We start from the raw sequence: 16,854 nt of genomic DNA, 5'->3' as shown, positions 1-16,854 counted from the left end.
TGAGACTAGTACAAGCCAGTCTCTTAGTTGTCACTGTGGTGTTCTTTTGTCCAATCATTATATGTTACTTGTCTTTGTGGAATGCAGCAGTTATAGCAACAGTTATAGCAGTTAAGAGCAAAAATTGAGTAACTGAACAATTAACACATCTTGCTGCATCCTGTCCAGCAACCTGTTCTCAGAGTGGCCAACCAGATGCCTGTGATTCCCTGTAACTGGTATTTAGAGGCATTACAAAACCATCAGGCTTATGTAGCTACTGATAGCTCTATCCATTGTTGTTGATGTTTAGTCGTTTAGTCGTGTCCGACTCTTCGTGACCCCATGGACCAGAGCACGCCAGGCACTCCTGTCTTCCACTGCCTCCCGCAGTTTGGTCAAACTCATGTTCGTAGCTTCGAGAATACTGTCCAACCATCTCGTCCTCTGTTGTCCCCTTCTCCTAGTGCCCTCAATCTTTCCCAACATCAGGGTCTTTTCCAAGGATTCTTCTCTTCTCATGAGGTGGCCAAAGTATTGGAGCCTCAGCTTCACGATCTGTCCTTCCAGTGAGCAGCTCTACCCATGAATTTGTCTAATTCCCTTTTAAAGCCATTCAAGTTGGTAGCCATCTCTATATCTTTTGGGGAGTCAGTTCCACTAACTCAGCCATCTGAAGGACTACCTGCTTCAATCTGTTCTGACTCTCCCACCATTCTGCTTTATTGGATCACCTCAGCTTCTGGTAGTATTGAGGGGGCGGTCTTATTTTCTCCACATGATGCATAATTTTATAAACCTCTGTAATGTCCCCCTATATTTGCCCCCTCCCCCAAAGTCCCAAACACTGTAACTTTTCCTTATAGTGGAGTTTCTCCAGTCCCCTTGTTCCCTTTGGTTGCCCTCTTCTATACCTGTTCCAGCTCTACAATATTCCATAAACTGTACAGCTTATTCCAGATGTTTCCCACATATAAAACTTGTGACCCACTTGTAGCTGCTCGGTTATACACGGTGACCTGTTATAGCAGACACCAGAATAACAGGTCACTGTGAATTGTATCGTGAATTGATGATGATGTTAGTTCTGTCTTTATAAGGTCTCTCTAGTATGCACACAGAGCCTCTGGTCACACAACTGACACAATCAGGGCTTTTACATAATTTCCATAGCACCCAACCAAGCATATCAAACATGGCTTTCAATTTAGTTGTAGCTTGCTGTGTGGCACACAAGGCAGGTTTTGAAAAGTGGAAACCAAGAAAAAAAGGCCCACAGCTGTATCTAGTTATATACTTTCTTGGATTGTGGCCACTATCCGTAGACTTTATTGCTACATTCATAAAGGACTCACAGTAGAGAAGTTGACCCGCCACAGCAGTGACAAAGCGATCCGGATATAAAAAATACCAGCAAAGGTTTGTTTTCAGAGGTTTCAGTTTACTTCCAACAAGTTCCCAGACAAAATTTAATACTCCTAGATTTCGTCAGTACCGACAAACCATTCTCTTTAAAGTTTCCAATTTACATCACAAAACCAAAACACACCAACTATTACTGGGTGCTTCTTTAAACCAGTCCCAGGTCTAATTGTAACAATTTGTTGTTCTGGTAATTGACATATTTTTCCCACTGCAGCAGATCACAGAATTTATATACAGATTACAAAAAAACAACCCCGATCCAGCTCTAGTTGTGCATAGTTACATGTGACTAGTAGTGCCAGAATCTGGATTGAACGCACAGTCACACATCAGTTTTTAAGTAATGTATCAAGGTGACTTACAACATATGAAATAATGAAATCAATCCATAATGCAATAAAACCAATCCAAGTAATTTCTGCCTCTGTGTAACTACATATGACTAGAGCTGGGGGGGGGGGGAGAAATGTGTGATACATTCTGTACACATTAACCCTCTTGCATTTTAGCTTGCCTTTTACAAAAATTTCCTACTTGAGTTTTAAAACTATACAGAGCAAACAATTAGGAAACATTTTTATTCTATGTCACTGAGTTAATACAATAAATATGTAGAACCTTTGAACTACCCAGACATGCAACATCAGAGGATCTGTGTGCATTTGTACAGAACCGTGACATTCATCAGGATGGCAAAGCATTGTTAGGAATTTACAAAATATACAGATATCCCTCAGATAATAGACTCCAATGCCAAAATTATAGCCAAGAGTACTGACATTCCAGTGTTGAAACTCTGTATTTTGATCTAGCCACAACTGGATACTACAAAATGACATAAATAATAGGTATTTAATTTTTAACCGACATATTTTAATTCTGGTGCTAAATATTTTAACATACAACAGCCTTTTGCCAAAAACTAAAAATCAGAAGTTGGGAGACAATTCTGAGATTCACTCTGCTACTTTTGATTTAACCTTGGTGGTTAATTTTCTAGATGATGATCTGTAAAATTGTACACATTAAAATCAACATATGTTTTCTTGAACCAAAACAGCTACAAGACTTATGCAAACTAGCCTTGCATTTATCTATTTCAAGTTTTATTTTGCTTTATCCCCTGAGGAAAAAATATTCAAGAACAATTTATTGATTTTTAAACTGCAAATAAAATTCATCCCCCCCACCCTAAATACAAGTTAAAGGATTAGCAACAAAAATGTTATAGGGCAGCTAAAGTAGGATGAAGGATTGAAATAAAATGTACATTAAAGAAAGCTAAGAACCCTTTTACTAATCAAGGACTAAATACATCAAATTCCTCACATCATCCAGGATATGACTTGCCCTTTGTGTTCGGTATAGAAAACTGTTTGCAAAATGTAATTCCCATATACCGTAGTCTATTTTCTAGTATTTGCTGTTGTGATTAAGCTGTCAAATTTATCCTGTTTATTCATCTAAGGTAAAGTTTGTAATTTGAGATATATGAATATACCCCAGACATAGCTTTTAGACCATGCTGTTTTACAACAGTGGGTCAGCTGAATAATACTTTCCCCAAATAAATATTGGGTCAGAGTGCGTTAAGATGAGGACCTATATCGCAACACCTTTATGCAGTATATAAGAATTAAGAGTCTTTAATGACAGCAGTTGAATGCTATTTGAAAAGTTAATCCAAGATATGTTCCAAGTTGCAATCCAATAATTCATATACTTCAGAATGTCAACGGGGTGGGGTGGGGTGGGGTGTTGACCTTAAAATGAGAGCTGATTACGACTCAGGATACCAAGATGAATTAAAAACAAAAAAACCTCTGTGTAACAAACGTAGCTGATTATTACTGCACTGAAAACTCATCCTCAATCGGCATTTTATAAAATGCATTTATTCAGATTAAAAATCACACATAAAGGCTGAAGTATGTTAAAAAGAATTCAAGTACATAATTAAATTCCATTTTTAAATGCCTGATTAGAGACTATGGTTGTTTTTAAAGATTTCAATAAGATACTGTATATTCAGATGTTTGTACAAGCAATAAACAGAGTGATTGACAAGGCTAAAGATTTAGTACCATTGTTAAACACAAGTGCACACTTAAAAAAATGGCAGACTCCTTAAGCACAACAAAAATTCCACTGCATTTTAACACAGGTCAAAAAGGACTAGCTATGGGAGTGTTCTAAATATTGGTTAATGGGTTCTCTTTAGCAGTATGTTTTCCAAAGACATGAATACTGAAATTAAAAATAGCATATATAATCACTCAGATTCCATGAAACGTAATTCTCACTGCCTGTTGCATCACATATTATTTTGGTGAGACTACCTGTGCTCCAAAATTTCTGTAGGAAGACCACACGCCATGAAAACAGATCCCAACAAATACTGTGACCATAGTGGTAGAGACAAATTCTGGACCAAAACACTAGCTCAGCATGGTCAAAACTGTTTCATGCAAACTCAGGTTTTTATCAAAAGACCTATTATCCTAAAAAAAGAAAGAAATTTACATTATCTATCATACTTATTTTAAGCTTACATTTGTCCTTCAACAGCTGCTGAAGCTATAAAGCAGCAGCCAAAATTTCATATTCAAGACCATCAGTTGCCCCATTCCTTACTTTAAGAAAATAGGGAAGCTAGTTATGAATAGAAGGAGTTAATCCAAAGTGCTCGTCTCAAGTCAAAATGAAAGTTTCCAGGGGCAGCTATTGACAAGAACCCCCCCACCTTTGCAAAAAAACAAAACATTAAGTTGACGCCAGAAGTTGCCATATCAATTTCAGATTCACTGTTTTAAATTTTCACCAAATATAGCGTGCCTCCAAAAAGATGAGGAATAATAGAACCATTTTAAGTTAAGAGTAGTAGCTAGGGAGTACCTTTGATTGAATAAATAAGTGTACAAAGTAATGGAACAAGGACCTTTTCCTGTTTTAGCCCATGCACAGCCGAAGAGACATACATGCTGTGTGCATTTTTAACACAAGTCTTTAGGGACTATAAGTGACTGAAAAAGAAAATACAGCTGAAAATGGTAGTGATTTTTTCATTTCTTTTCGCTATATTTGGTTACCCTTGAAAGCATTTTGAGCAGCACTAGTTGCTGCTGTTGACGCAGCATTGGCTGCAGCAGTTTGTACAGTTTTGTTGGACATCACCCCTGTTGCAAATTCTTGTTGGGCCTTCTCAAAACTTGCTCCAGTTGTGCGGTAGAGACCATGTACCTGTGGAAGAAGCCCAGAGTGAAATGATGAGGTGTGTTTTCCAAAAAGAAAAAATCTTGCCTACAGCACCTAGCAGAGTTTTAGGCACCAACATATTTGTAGCAAAAACAGCAATTCTGAAGATATTAAATCACTGGTTAAATTTCCCTTGCATGTCTTTGCTTCAAAGCCCTCCAGTGTACGTATTTGTTTCCTAGTGAGAAATAATTACATATACTACAACAAATGATTCAATATATTGCCCTTCTTTAATCCACACTAATAGGAATGTAAGGGCATAACTACATATTACCTGATCAAAATGGGAATGTCGCTAAAAGCAGCAATCCTCCTGCAAGCCCCCCAAGAACCCTGTAACATGTCACTTATTAAGGGTTGAGACACCCATCACATTGCATGCTTCCCTGCTTCCACTTCCCGTCAGTGGCTGCCATTGGCAAAGACTGTGAAGAGCATGATATGATATCACAGAAGGGATAAGTGATACTACAAATTATAAAGAACGTGAGATATGAATCCATTTTTGTGTTGCATGTAGTTAAAGTTCAGGAATTGGTGTGTATGCTACTTGTCAGTGTCCACATCGTAGACCTCTAAAGCACCAAGGACTTTTTCATGAATGCAAAACTTGATGCAGCTTTAAGCTATTATGGCTAGAAAGAAACTATTGACAAGCTATACAGCTTTTGATGAATTATAAAATAAGGGAAATATTTATGGTAGTTTTGCCTGTTTCACGTCTAACCATGCAGAGCCAAGATGATCAGATGAAAAATATAAGCAAAATAATTCCAAATGCAGCCATCAGTATTTCATTGTAATTGAAACATCTTGTTTGTAAGTGAATATTTTGATGAGGAGTAGAAGAATGTTCTTCTTTAACTAAGCTCACATTTAAGAAACAGATTACTCCTCTTATCCGCTTGTTTTGTTTTGTTTTTACAAAAACAAAACAAAATACAAAATTACTTCTAATAATCTGTAAGGATCTAGATAAAACTCAATGAAGGGCTGAGAAAAACTCACTAGACATATATTTTAAAAGACTATACAGTACTCCAATGAAAACAATAGAATGGGATTTAGTTGCTGCCTTCGTATCTGCTCCAAAGCCCTCCTATGTACATATTTAAATTTGTTACCTAATAAGAAACAGATTTCATATCCCCTTCCAGCAAATGGCTAAATATTTTGCCCTTCTTTAATACTCCATAATAAGTGTAATCTAAAGTAAGAGAGAAGGAAAACATTTCATTCCACCGGGGTTCTTGTTTTTTAAACCAACCCTCCTCTAGGCTATGTCAGCTTCTTGAAATATGTGACCTAATATTAACAGGCTATGATGAATGTATAGCAAGCAAAGATCAATCATAATTGTCTTAAATTGTTTTTATATGACAAATTACTTTAAAGATGCTGATGTAAGTAGATCCTACCTAGCTACATTCTTGAAAAGGTTTTCTATGAATTATTTTTATTGACCATGCTTATTGTATCATCTATGATTTGAACTCCACAGCAGGTATTCATAAGATATAAAGTGTGACCCCTAGTGGTTACAGAAAAACAACACCACACATGATTTCACAGATGGCTGGACAGTTCAGCCTGAGTGGAGAGCTCAAAACTCAACACTTGTGAGGAATACCATGGGTGATTTTTGACTGTTTAGTAGCCTCCATACATCTCTCTGGTATGCTTTGCTCACTCTAGTTCCTCCTCTAACATTCATGGCCACTACTTTTTATAGTTTCAAAATGAAATACCATGAGCTACTTGGGCATGCAAAGGCATACTGATGCATTTCTTCCATTGAAAAAGCTCCTGTGCTATTATTAACAATTTATGGCACATCAGAACAACGTGTGTGTTGTCATCTGTTTCAATAATTATAATACCCAAATATCCCTCATCTAACTTGCCTTATTTTCATCTCATCATTTCTTTCAATGTAGGTACTGAAAGACCTACATTGGCTCCCAGTACGTTTCCGAGCACAATTCAAAGTGTTGGTGCTGACCTTTAAAGCCCTAAATGGCCTTGGCCCAGTATATCTAAAGGAGCGTCCAGCGCCGAGGGCCTTCTGGTGGTTCCCTCACTGGGAGAAGTGAAGTTAAAGGGAACCAGGCAGAGGGCCTTCTTGTTGGTGGTGCCTGCCCTGTGGAATGCCCTCCCACCAGATGTCAAGGAAATAAAAAACTAGGAAAGTTTTTAATGTTTGATGTTTTATTCTGTTTTTAATCTGTTGGGAACCCATCCAAAGTGGCTGGGGAAACCCAGCCGGATGGGCAGGGTATTAATTAATTATTATATTTTCTGCAGCTTCTAAATGTTAATCCCCCCCCCCAAAAAAACCCCAGCAACCTTCCCTAACCTTGTGCCTTCCAGATGTTTTGGACAACTACTTCCATCATATCTGACCACTGGCCATGCTGACTAGCACTGATGGGAGAGCACCAGACTGGGAAAACCTGGCCTACACTGACAGAACTTTATGTAGAATTAAAATGAAAGGCGCTGAAGCATAAATTTTACTGTTTGATATACCAGTATATTATCTGAGAGAAATCCCCAGGATCCTGATGTGCTCTTTTCACAAAAGCCATAAAAATAAGATGACTTCTACAGCTGGAAAAGAACAAGGGTGAGGGGTGAGGAGTGAGGAATCAAGCACATTCCAACTCAAATGAATTGGCAACAATTAAAATATCCAATTTCCTAATTTGATTCTGTGACATTTCTATCCATGACAATCTGCCCAAGTTAACATAAATTAAGAAAGAAGTTAGCAGACTCCTTTGATTAACATATGTGTGCAAACACAAAGCCTTCTATCAACAATATGGATTCAACACAGAAAACGTACCTTTTTAAACATTACTAGTGAGATGACAGCAGATGCTGTGAAAAGCGCTGCTATGATTATCATCATAATGCCTACTGGAATACTAAGATTGAGCCCAGTGAGGGATGAAATCCATCCACTAAAGACAAGAGAAAGGTAAATAATAAAAGAGAGGTAAATAACATACACATGCCCCAATATGATACATCTTGAAATACCATAGCTATTGTTTCTTTCACTAAAATCCTTACAGGAAATTACTGGAGTATTTGGGGAACCCAGCACAACTAAGGTTTTGAAAGCATTTTAGGTTGATTCTAGAAACAGTAAGGCAGTTCACTACTGAATTATCTTGAAATTCACTTTTCACTATTCCTTGAACAATCTTGTGGAACTACTGTTCTCTCTAATTATACAGAAAGTTTGGCAACCTTGATAAATACAGTATGATAAAGTTTCCTTCAAAATCTCTTCACACATTGCCTTTCAAGAACAGAAGTGTTGTTGTTTTTTAAGTTTTGTTTTGGCTGCTACCAAATAGGTCAAAACGAAACATCAGCAGGAAGCATCTAACAGATGCTAGGTGGAAACTTCAGCAGACAGTTGGACATTATAATTCGCTCAGCACAAACGTGTCCTAATGGACAAGTCCAGATACACTTTAACAACCTTAGTTTTTTGCACATAAACTGTGCCTCCTCAACCTCTCACCTGGTTATTGGCTGGGCTCTTGATGCCTCTGGCCACTTTGTTCTGAATTTGCAGTGAGGGCTCAGCAGGCAGGCATGTTATAACTCATCTACATACAACTGACAGACCAGTTGTGATGACAAAGTGCTTGGAATGCCCAGGAGCTAGGTGCATTGGGACTGGGATTTGAAACTCTGTTATACAATTCTTAAATTGTTTATTTAATTTATGAATTGTATACCATAAAACATTCTGAAGTGATTTAACAATAAAAGCACATATAAAAACAAGTTCAAGTTCAATGCATACACAGAATGGGAAAAAGTCTCCACTAAAAAGCCTTGTTAGATAAGGAAGATCTTAAATAGGTGTTGAATAGACAATAGAGATGGACCCTGTCAGACATGTAATGGGAAGATGTTCCAAAGGGTAGGTATTGCCCTACTGAAGGCCCAATTCCTATGTTATACAGAATGGACTACCTGATGATCTGTAGGAGGTATCTAACCTGCATAGGTATTTATACCAACCTCAAGGGTAAGCCACATAGAGCACATTGCCTGGAGATTACCAGCACGTAGATGACAGTGGTCCAACTATTCTGGCCGAGATACAGCTGTGACTAGGCATGTGGCTTAAGTGTCATCTACACACCATGGACATTTGGATGATACATCGTTGGTGCAAATCAGTTATGGACTTTTTTGGTACACAGTCGCTGGCTAGATGACCAATTGCTGCTGATTAACAATTGCATAATGGTTCTGCTTATCCTCCATAAAACTTTCAAATGCAAAATGTTCCTCTGTGCATTGTTGAACTTTGTGAAGGTGGCTTGTTATTGCACTCTCCACTGAATGATAAAATAAGCCACTTACCAATTGCCCCATCCTTGGAATCCTGCAGCCTGAAGTACATGCACAGCAAATTGACAAATGTACACAAAAAAGAAAACGAAGAATCTGAAAGAACTGTCACTCCTAAAAGAGGGAGGGGGGGAAATTGTCAGGTGTTTTCACAATATTTAAGAAACATTTCCAAAGTTTATGTTTAACATCTCTACCAGGAAAGCAAATCAATAGCAACAAACAAAACCATACATACTGTATATCTTTTACAAATAAACAATTTTTATGAGTACAGCTGATCTCCATGGGAACAGAGCTGCCTCCTATACCCCAACTATCAATATAATCCAATCAAACTACAATAATGTAAAACCACAAGCTTAGCAACAATTAAAGAAATGTCAAGTATGAGAAGCAATCCTCTCCCCACAACCCGCCCCCAAAGCAAATCTACTAACATTCTAGCAAGTGCTGTGAACTCTGGCTGCAACAAAAATGACCTTAGTGTTCTGCCTGATATATAATAAGAGTTTCTCCATCTCTTTTTAATTCCAATCTTTTCTTATTTGATGATATGGATAGTTAACTTATTTCAGGATTGTTAACTTGTTTTCTTGCACAGCTAGCGGGGGGGACTTGCTTTGTTGCTTTTAGCTTTAAGACTAAAAAGATTAATGTTTTGCCAACAAAACAAGGTGCAGGCACTGAGGCTGTATATACCATCTCCGTGGAAACTGGGTGCATGAAGAGGAAGTTTTAACAAGTAATAGTAGGGACTAGCACATAGCAAAGCAACTCTCTTCCAGGGAAGGGAGATAACAGATCAGAGTCCAATTATGGAGTTCTGAGGAAAGGAGATTAAAATGTGCAAAAGAAGAGTTTAGAAGTGTGAGCTGCCTAAACTCCAGAATTCGTAAGTGAGTGAGCTTGTGTTTCATTATGCTGGCAAAACAGCCTCTCCTTATCCCTGCCTAGTGCATTATATTAACTGCACCCACCCCACATTTTAAAATAGATGGCTTTTGAAAGCCTAATTCTGAGAACAGTAGACTCCAAAAAGCAAGCAGCTTGTCTAATTTAGTCTAAGAGACAAAAAGAGTAAGCCTTGCTTATGAGAAACTGTTCATACTAAACCATGGTTTGACTTAGCATTGTGTGCTAACTGAACCACTATTTATGTTTTGGAATAAAACATGGACACATCTAGCTAACCTATCACACTAATTATAAGAAACAGCGGCTACGTTTGCAAGAGACTAATATATTTATCCATTTGCTAATCTATGCTTTGAGGCCAGTGCTGGATGATTAAAAAGCAGTTAAATTATGTAGTACCTTAATAGCATTAATTTCACAGTAGGTGGAAATTGTTACCTGAAGGCTCCATAAAGTGGTCTGTACCAGCAGACAAATGAACAAGGAGTAAAAAGCAAGAACCAGAGAATACTCAATCCGAAGTCAACTCCTCGAATGGGCTGTAGGCAAAACCAGGCCAGACATCCAAAGATGTTAAGAAACAGCGTCACTGCATGAACTATAGAAAACAGGCATGTTAAAATTGAATTGCCACAATTCTAAAAATATATAAAAACTTAATAGGCTACCTCTACTGATTTTATATCAGGATCTGATCACTGATCAGGGTGGATAATAATCAAATTCCAAACTTTTTCAAAGTGCTTACATTAAATAACCTCTTTTAAAAAAACCATGAAGAAATATTTCCCTTAAAACTGATTGTTGGACACCTTATAGGAACTCATCCCCAATGTAGTCTACAGAATGTGCAGATGGGGTATTGTTTTCTTGGTGAAGGGTTGTAGCTCAGTGGCATGGCATCTACTTTACATGCAGAAGGTCCCAGATTCAATCTGCGCCATCTCCAGGTATAGCAGGGAGAGACTGCTGTCTAGATCCCCGGAGACTCGCTGCCAATCAGTGTAGACAATGCTGAGCTAGATAGATAGATCAATCAATGGTCCAGCTTGGCATAACGTAGCTTTCTATATTCCTGGGCTGCACCCCAAGTGATTCATGGGGTAACCTTGATGGGTGGGAAAAAACTTTGAGAGGCAGCTACTGTAAAAGGGGAGCTGAAACGCTCTCATGTGAAACCTGAATACTGTGTGAAGTGCTTTGGAACTGAGCCACGGATTTAAAGTCTGCTTCTATAAAAGATCAAAATTAGCGGGGGGTGGGGGGTATCAAACTTGATCCTGGGTATGAAATAATAGGTAAGTGTGATATATATGCTACTGTGGTTGCCAACTGAACAACATGGCCAATTAATTTCCATCTCATGGAGGAACACTGTTTTTCTCAGTATCTGTCAGCCCCAGGTATGACTCTCTCTAAGGGTGGCAGGTACTATTTCCCCTTACTACCACATTCACTTCACCAGCTTTTAGTATATTATGGTTTTCTGTAGACTGGATTCAAATTCTTGTTCCCATAATAATGGTCAACACTGTTTCTTTCCTCCCTTACGTTTTTGCTTTAGCCACCCACAATCAGCCCTTGCATCTTGAAAGTTTTGTGCACATAGTCCTCAAGAAAGTGCTCTTAGTGTCCTTGAATGTGTAAAAAAAGCCAACCAGAAACCTTTCACTTCAGTGTTATTTCAGTGTCTTAAGCGGATGTGAATTAAGTGCAATTGGAGTGCTGCCTGTAATACCATTGGTTTTCGGCTATGATCCTAGGCAGTATAAATGCCTATCTGACTGCAAACCAATGTGTTTTAATTGTTACAACAACTAATTAGTATGCATTTTCAAGAAATGTAATTATTAGAATATTTAAATCTATCATTTAGATACAGTATTTTGCTTGATCCATCTTGATTTTTAAAAATGAAGTTTTCACCATTCTTTAAACCTAATGTAATTCCCCCCCGCCAGTTTTTATCAGCAGCAGGTATCCAATCAGATTAATCACAGTGAGATAATAATGTGAAGCGAATGCCACAGGACACCATCTTTCCCTGGCCTGGTATTTTTTAAAATGTATTGCCAGATTTTCAAGCAAATGTATGGTAACAAAGAATCACCATAGCATTTCTTGTTTAAATAGCTGACACTTCTACAATAATTACCGGGTACACAGATTTTTGCAGATACTATTTAATTATCTGAGAGTCAGACCGGTAAATACATACAGGAACACTACTGTATCCTATAATTAGTTATACTGGAACACTGCTCAACTCATTTGCAAGTTCTTATAAATTAGAAGTGTAACCATGTACACTTATCCCAACTACATTATTGGTGCATAAGTCTGGAAAGCAAAATTGTCAGTGTTACTTAGTGCCACCTCAAGGTGTTGGAGGCTTTCAGTTCTAAACATATTTACTAGCAGCAAATTGCACCGCTTCCAGTGACATTTCAAATATCTGTTTAGGCTCACAGTGTAACAGTGTAACAGTCTAATCCCAGGGACTGCTGTACAAACCAAACAAAATTGGATTTAACAGTTCCCACACAAATATCATACCTCCATTACCAACCTAATGATGCAGTGTTGGCGATTGCTGCTTGCAATTGCACTGTGCTGCCTTGGCACTCAAGAACACCATGGAAAATGTTAACACAGGAGCCAATGGGCACCTGAGGTGAGAATTTAACCAGGGTGGCTTGGTAGTAAGAAGACAGGCAGGCTTAGCTAGCAGAGTCTGTTCCACTTGCTGAAGGCATATTAAGTGGACTCAAAGGTGAGCAGGTTACTAGGGCCACATTTTTAAATAGTGTTACCTTTTTAGAGAAACTCTTAAAACAGGCATCCCCAAACTTTGGCTCTCCAGATGTTTTGGACTACAATTCCCATCTTCCCCAACCACTGGTCCTGTTAGCTAGGGATCATAGTAGGCCAAAACATCTGGAGGGCCGCAGTTTGGGGATGCCTGTCTTAAAACAACATATTCCACCAAATTGGAAGTAAGAAAAACAGCCAACAGGGAATTAATCTATCTTCCCTATCACCCAGTTCCTTCTACTCAGGATGTTGCCATACCACTGAAGTTTGAAGGAGAGAGGTAATGAAACAAGCTATATCCTTTCGTCTTGCTAACCAAGCTCCAACTGACATAAAAAAACTTTCCGGTATCGATAACTGTAAATTATTGGTTGATCATCTTCTAAAAGTTAAAGAGTGCCAACACAGAAGTGTACTTGTAAGAGAAGTTATTCTGGAATTGGGAAAGGAAGTCTGAATTAGGAGTGCATGGAGTGGTGTGTATATGTGTGCATTAGGTACAACATACCAAAATGAGGAAAATGTGATTTGAGATATATCCACATCATATAGATGCCAGGCATATTTTTGCAGCTTACTAAACACAACTGTGTCAGGCTATGCAGGTTGTTAAACTTCCAAAGAAAACTGCCGAAAACATGGGTCTCTATATATTGTAAGTCATTGGTGCCCTTTTTATTACAGTAATATTTTCAAGGAGAGAAACAGCTCCGAAGTGATTTGCCAAACATTTATGACAGGGGTTGGAATCCTGAGGCGCTCCAAGTGTTATTTGGCAATTCACATCATCTCTGACCACTGGCTACGCTTTCTGAGATTTACAAGGGTTTCAGCAACAACATCTGGAAGGCCACAAGTCCACCATCCCTGATATATAACCTCAAATGCCTACACTTGGTAGTAATGATGCAAACAGTATGTAAATTGAGTACTGAAATTATAAAGCTCAATCCCATTCTTGCTTAGCTGGAAGCAAGCCCCAATGATCTGAATGGAACCAGCTCTCAAGAAGACATGCACAGGATTGTGTTGTCATTGTATACACATATTCTATAAATCTTACTTACACATCCACAAGTAGTACATAATCTTTACTGTCTTCTGGAATTCTACAGGAATGTCTACGGAGAAATCCTGGTAAAAACAGGGTCCCACTGGGAAATTCCCAGGTAGTGGAGGCCAATTGTTCTTTCTTCCTGGAAGAGCAAAAGGTAAATATTTTGCTAAATATTAAGGGTCACTTCCAACAATTTTTAAAATAACAGTTGAAGAAAGAGCTGTGGATCTTCTGTCACATGCCACACACACACACTTTCCTACAGAGATATAACAACTGCAGCAGTTAAGATCTCAATCCCGAATCCAAGCAGTAGTGATAGCTTCATTCACTTCCACTTGACGCTGCTAACAAGGAATTAAACAGACTTTAAAATAGTGAAAACAAAATTTAGTGCTGACACATCCTACTTTATCAGCACTAATACAGAACATGTGAAAACAAAGTCCAGCTGCTTACTGAATATACAAATAATAAGGTTTCACATGTAAGAACCTGAATTTTACTTAAAAAATAAAAACCCCGTCTCTCCATGAAGTGATGGATGCACTTTCATATTAAATGAAATGTGCTTATCAGACTGCAATCCTATACAAACTTTGCAAGGGAGCAAGTGCCACTAAACACAAAATGACTTGTATCTGAGTAATCATGCACAGAATCAGAGTTTCTCTACTTAGAGGTTGCTATTTGTCCGCTAATCTTGTTTACAAGGAAAGTTATCATTGATTTTAAGGGGTTTTCTATGCAAGTAAATGCTGTACTGAGTAGATTTTTAAGGTTATCATCTCTCTGGCAACTACTTCTATCTCCTTCAGCAGACCAGCATTACACTTCAGCTTAATTTAAAACAGATAATAAAGGACAGTAATGACCCAATAAAAACCAAAATCTGTATTTCTCGTTTAAATCTCCAAGCATACATAAAACTGCAGTAATTAAATTTTGTCATTTTTGTTTTAAGAGACAATTGGCAGGAACTTCAGAGCTCCAGAAACTGCATTTAAACTAACTCTAAGCACTGAATTAAATGGTTTCCATAGGCACAACATTTTGAGAGCTGCAGCGTGTTGAGCTATGTTTAAGGCCTACCTCCCTGCTGGTTGAGACTCTGTATCTCTCTTTCCCTGCGATCTAGTTCAGCTGCTTTTCTTTCTAATTCTTCTTGACGCTTAAGGAGTTCAGCCTGGGCCAAGGCATGTTCCTGATGGGGGAAATTTCAGATATAAGGAAGTAGCACCATAATAAATATATATAAATCCCCATTTTGATGTTGTCATCAATAATATTAAATATACCTTTGCAATCTGTGTGTAAGCAGGTGGTTCCTCAGTTGGTTTCATTATAGCTGGCTGCGTACTGGGCACATTGGGAACTTTGACATTTCCTGGTGGTGGCTAGGAAAGGAAAAGAACAGAACAACTTTAGAGTGGCTCTTGGATACTTTCAGAAAATATCTTACATACTAATTACAGAGGCATTCAAGATGTACAACAGCCCTTCTAATTAGTTGACTGGTCAACTCTCTACATTTCCTAAAGTTTAGATATAAGTAGAAAAGTTGCAACATACAAATGATATATTTCCATATCACTATACATTGCCAAACCATATACTGTTTGTGTATTTATTTTACTTCAATGTAAATCATTTGATATGATTATTATTGTACTTACTGTGCTTTTATATATATTTAGTTAAAACTGCTTTGAAGTCTTCAAATAGTAAGTGGCTTATAAATGGATATACTACTACTATACTACTACGGTATCAATAATAATAACAACAGAGACCCTAAGTACTTCGTCTGCATTTAAAATGGCTACTGATATGCAAGGTATGTAAAATGTTGTATTACTTTATAGTTAGAATAATAGAATCACAGATTTGTAGAGTTGGAAGGGACCACAAGGATCATCTAGTCCAAATCCCTGCCATGATGGAATACTTTGCCCAATATGGGGCTCAAACCCACAACCCTGAGATTAAGATTCTCATGCTCTACTGGGCATCAGGTTGCTTGCATTTGATGACCTGTAAGCAAATGCAGAAAATGTACTACTGCTGCTTAATCTTTGAAATGTTAATCTTTGTCTATATTTGCATTACAAATATGTTTACATGTTATTATATGTGGAATTGTTTTATTTGAAACTTTTAATTGTCTTTTTTACACTTTTCTTGTGTTATTATTTATAACTGTTTGATTTATTTTATAATTGTATATTTTATTGTTGTAACTCACCCTGGGACTTTATACTAAAGGGCAAGCAATCTATCTAATAAAATAAACAAGTTAAATAAATAGCCTGCAACAAACAGGAACTGTACTCGACTTCAATATACTGTATTAAGTAGTTTACAAATTTTATATATTCACAGCCAAAGAGCACTGCATGAGAAAAGTTACCTCAAATGCTAAATTGGTTGGAACAGCCCTTCCATGAGTGGAAGAGGTTTTCTGCCAACACGGGGCCATCTTTGTTTTGGTTTCTAACACATTCTAAATTGAAGCCATTATTACAAGTCCTACTCCTACGTAGTTAGGTTCAGTATGTCATCAACAAACAAGAGACAAGACATCAGTAAGGTGAACAGTTCACTATTATCTTCTTCTGCCTGAATCTATTCCTTTAAACCATGGGTAGGCAAACTAAGGCCCAGGGGCCGGATTGGCCCAATCGCCTTCTCAATCCGGCCCATGGACGGTCCAGGAATCAGCGTGTTTTTACATGAGTAGAATGTGTCCCTTTTATTTAAAATGCATCTCTGGGTTATTTGTGGGGCCTGCCTGGTGTTTTTACATGAGTAGAATGTGTGCTTTTATTGAAAATGCATCTCTGGGTTATTTGTGGGGCACAGGAATTCGTTCTTTTTTTTCCTTTTCCAAAATATAGTCCGGCCCCCCACAAGGTCTGAGGGACAGTGGACTGGCTCCCTGCTGAAAAAGTTTGCTGACCCCTGCTTTAAACAATGAAGTATAATATCAAGTATAACAGCAAAATGTTTCAGGCACTGAA

At 37.9% G+C, this 16,854-nt stretch overlaps 1 protein-coding gene across 2 annotated transcripts in view; it reads right to left on the bottom strand.

The window, feature by feature from the left end:
* Nucleotides 1-1,399: 1,399 nt before the first annotated feature.
* The window catches only part of SCAMP1 (secretory carrier membrane protein 1), a 31,601-nt gene continuing 16,146 nt past the window's right edge, over nucleotides 1,400-16,854 (bottom strand). For both annotated transcript variants that reach the window (XM_035099897.3, XM_088652722.1), the window contains exons 3-9: nucleotides 15,133-15,231; nucleotides 14,927-15,038; nucleotides 13,845-13,973; nucleotides 10,402-10,561; nucleotides 9,058-9,159; nucleotides 7,511-7,628; nucleotides 1,400-4,644 (exon numbers count right to left, since the gene is read on the bottom strand). In XM_035099897.3, the coding sequence (XP_034955788.1) occupies nucleotides 4,480-4,644; nucleotides 7,511-7,628; nucleotides 9,058-9,159; nucleotides 10,402-10,561; nucleotides 13,845-13,973; nucleotides 14,927-15,038; nucleotides 15,133-15,231 (885 nt within the window). In that variant the 3' untranslated portion in view covers nucleotides 1,400-4,479. The remainder of the gene's footprint in view (nucleotides 4,645-7,510; nucleotides 7,629-9,057; nucleotides 9,160-10,401; nucleotides 10,562-13,844; nucleotides 13,974-14,926; nucleotides 15,039-15,132; nucleotides 15,232-16,854) is intronic.

Source organism: Zootoca vivipara, chromosome 10 (assembly GCF_965207765.1).
Source record: "Zootoca vivipara chromosome 10, rZooViv2.hap1.1, whole genome shotgun sequence".
In the NCBI taxonomy this organism is placed as follows: Eukaryota; Metazoa; Chordata; class Lepidosauria; order Squamata; family Lacertidae; genus Zootoca; species Zootoca vivipara.
This window is presented reverse-complemented; position numbering and strand designations above follow the sequence as displayed.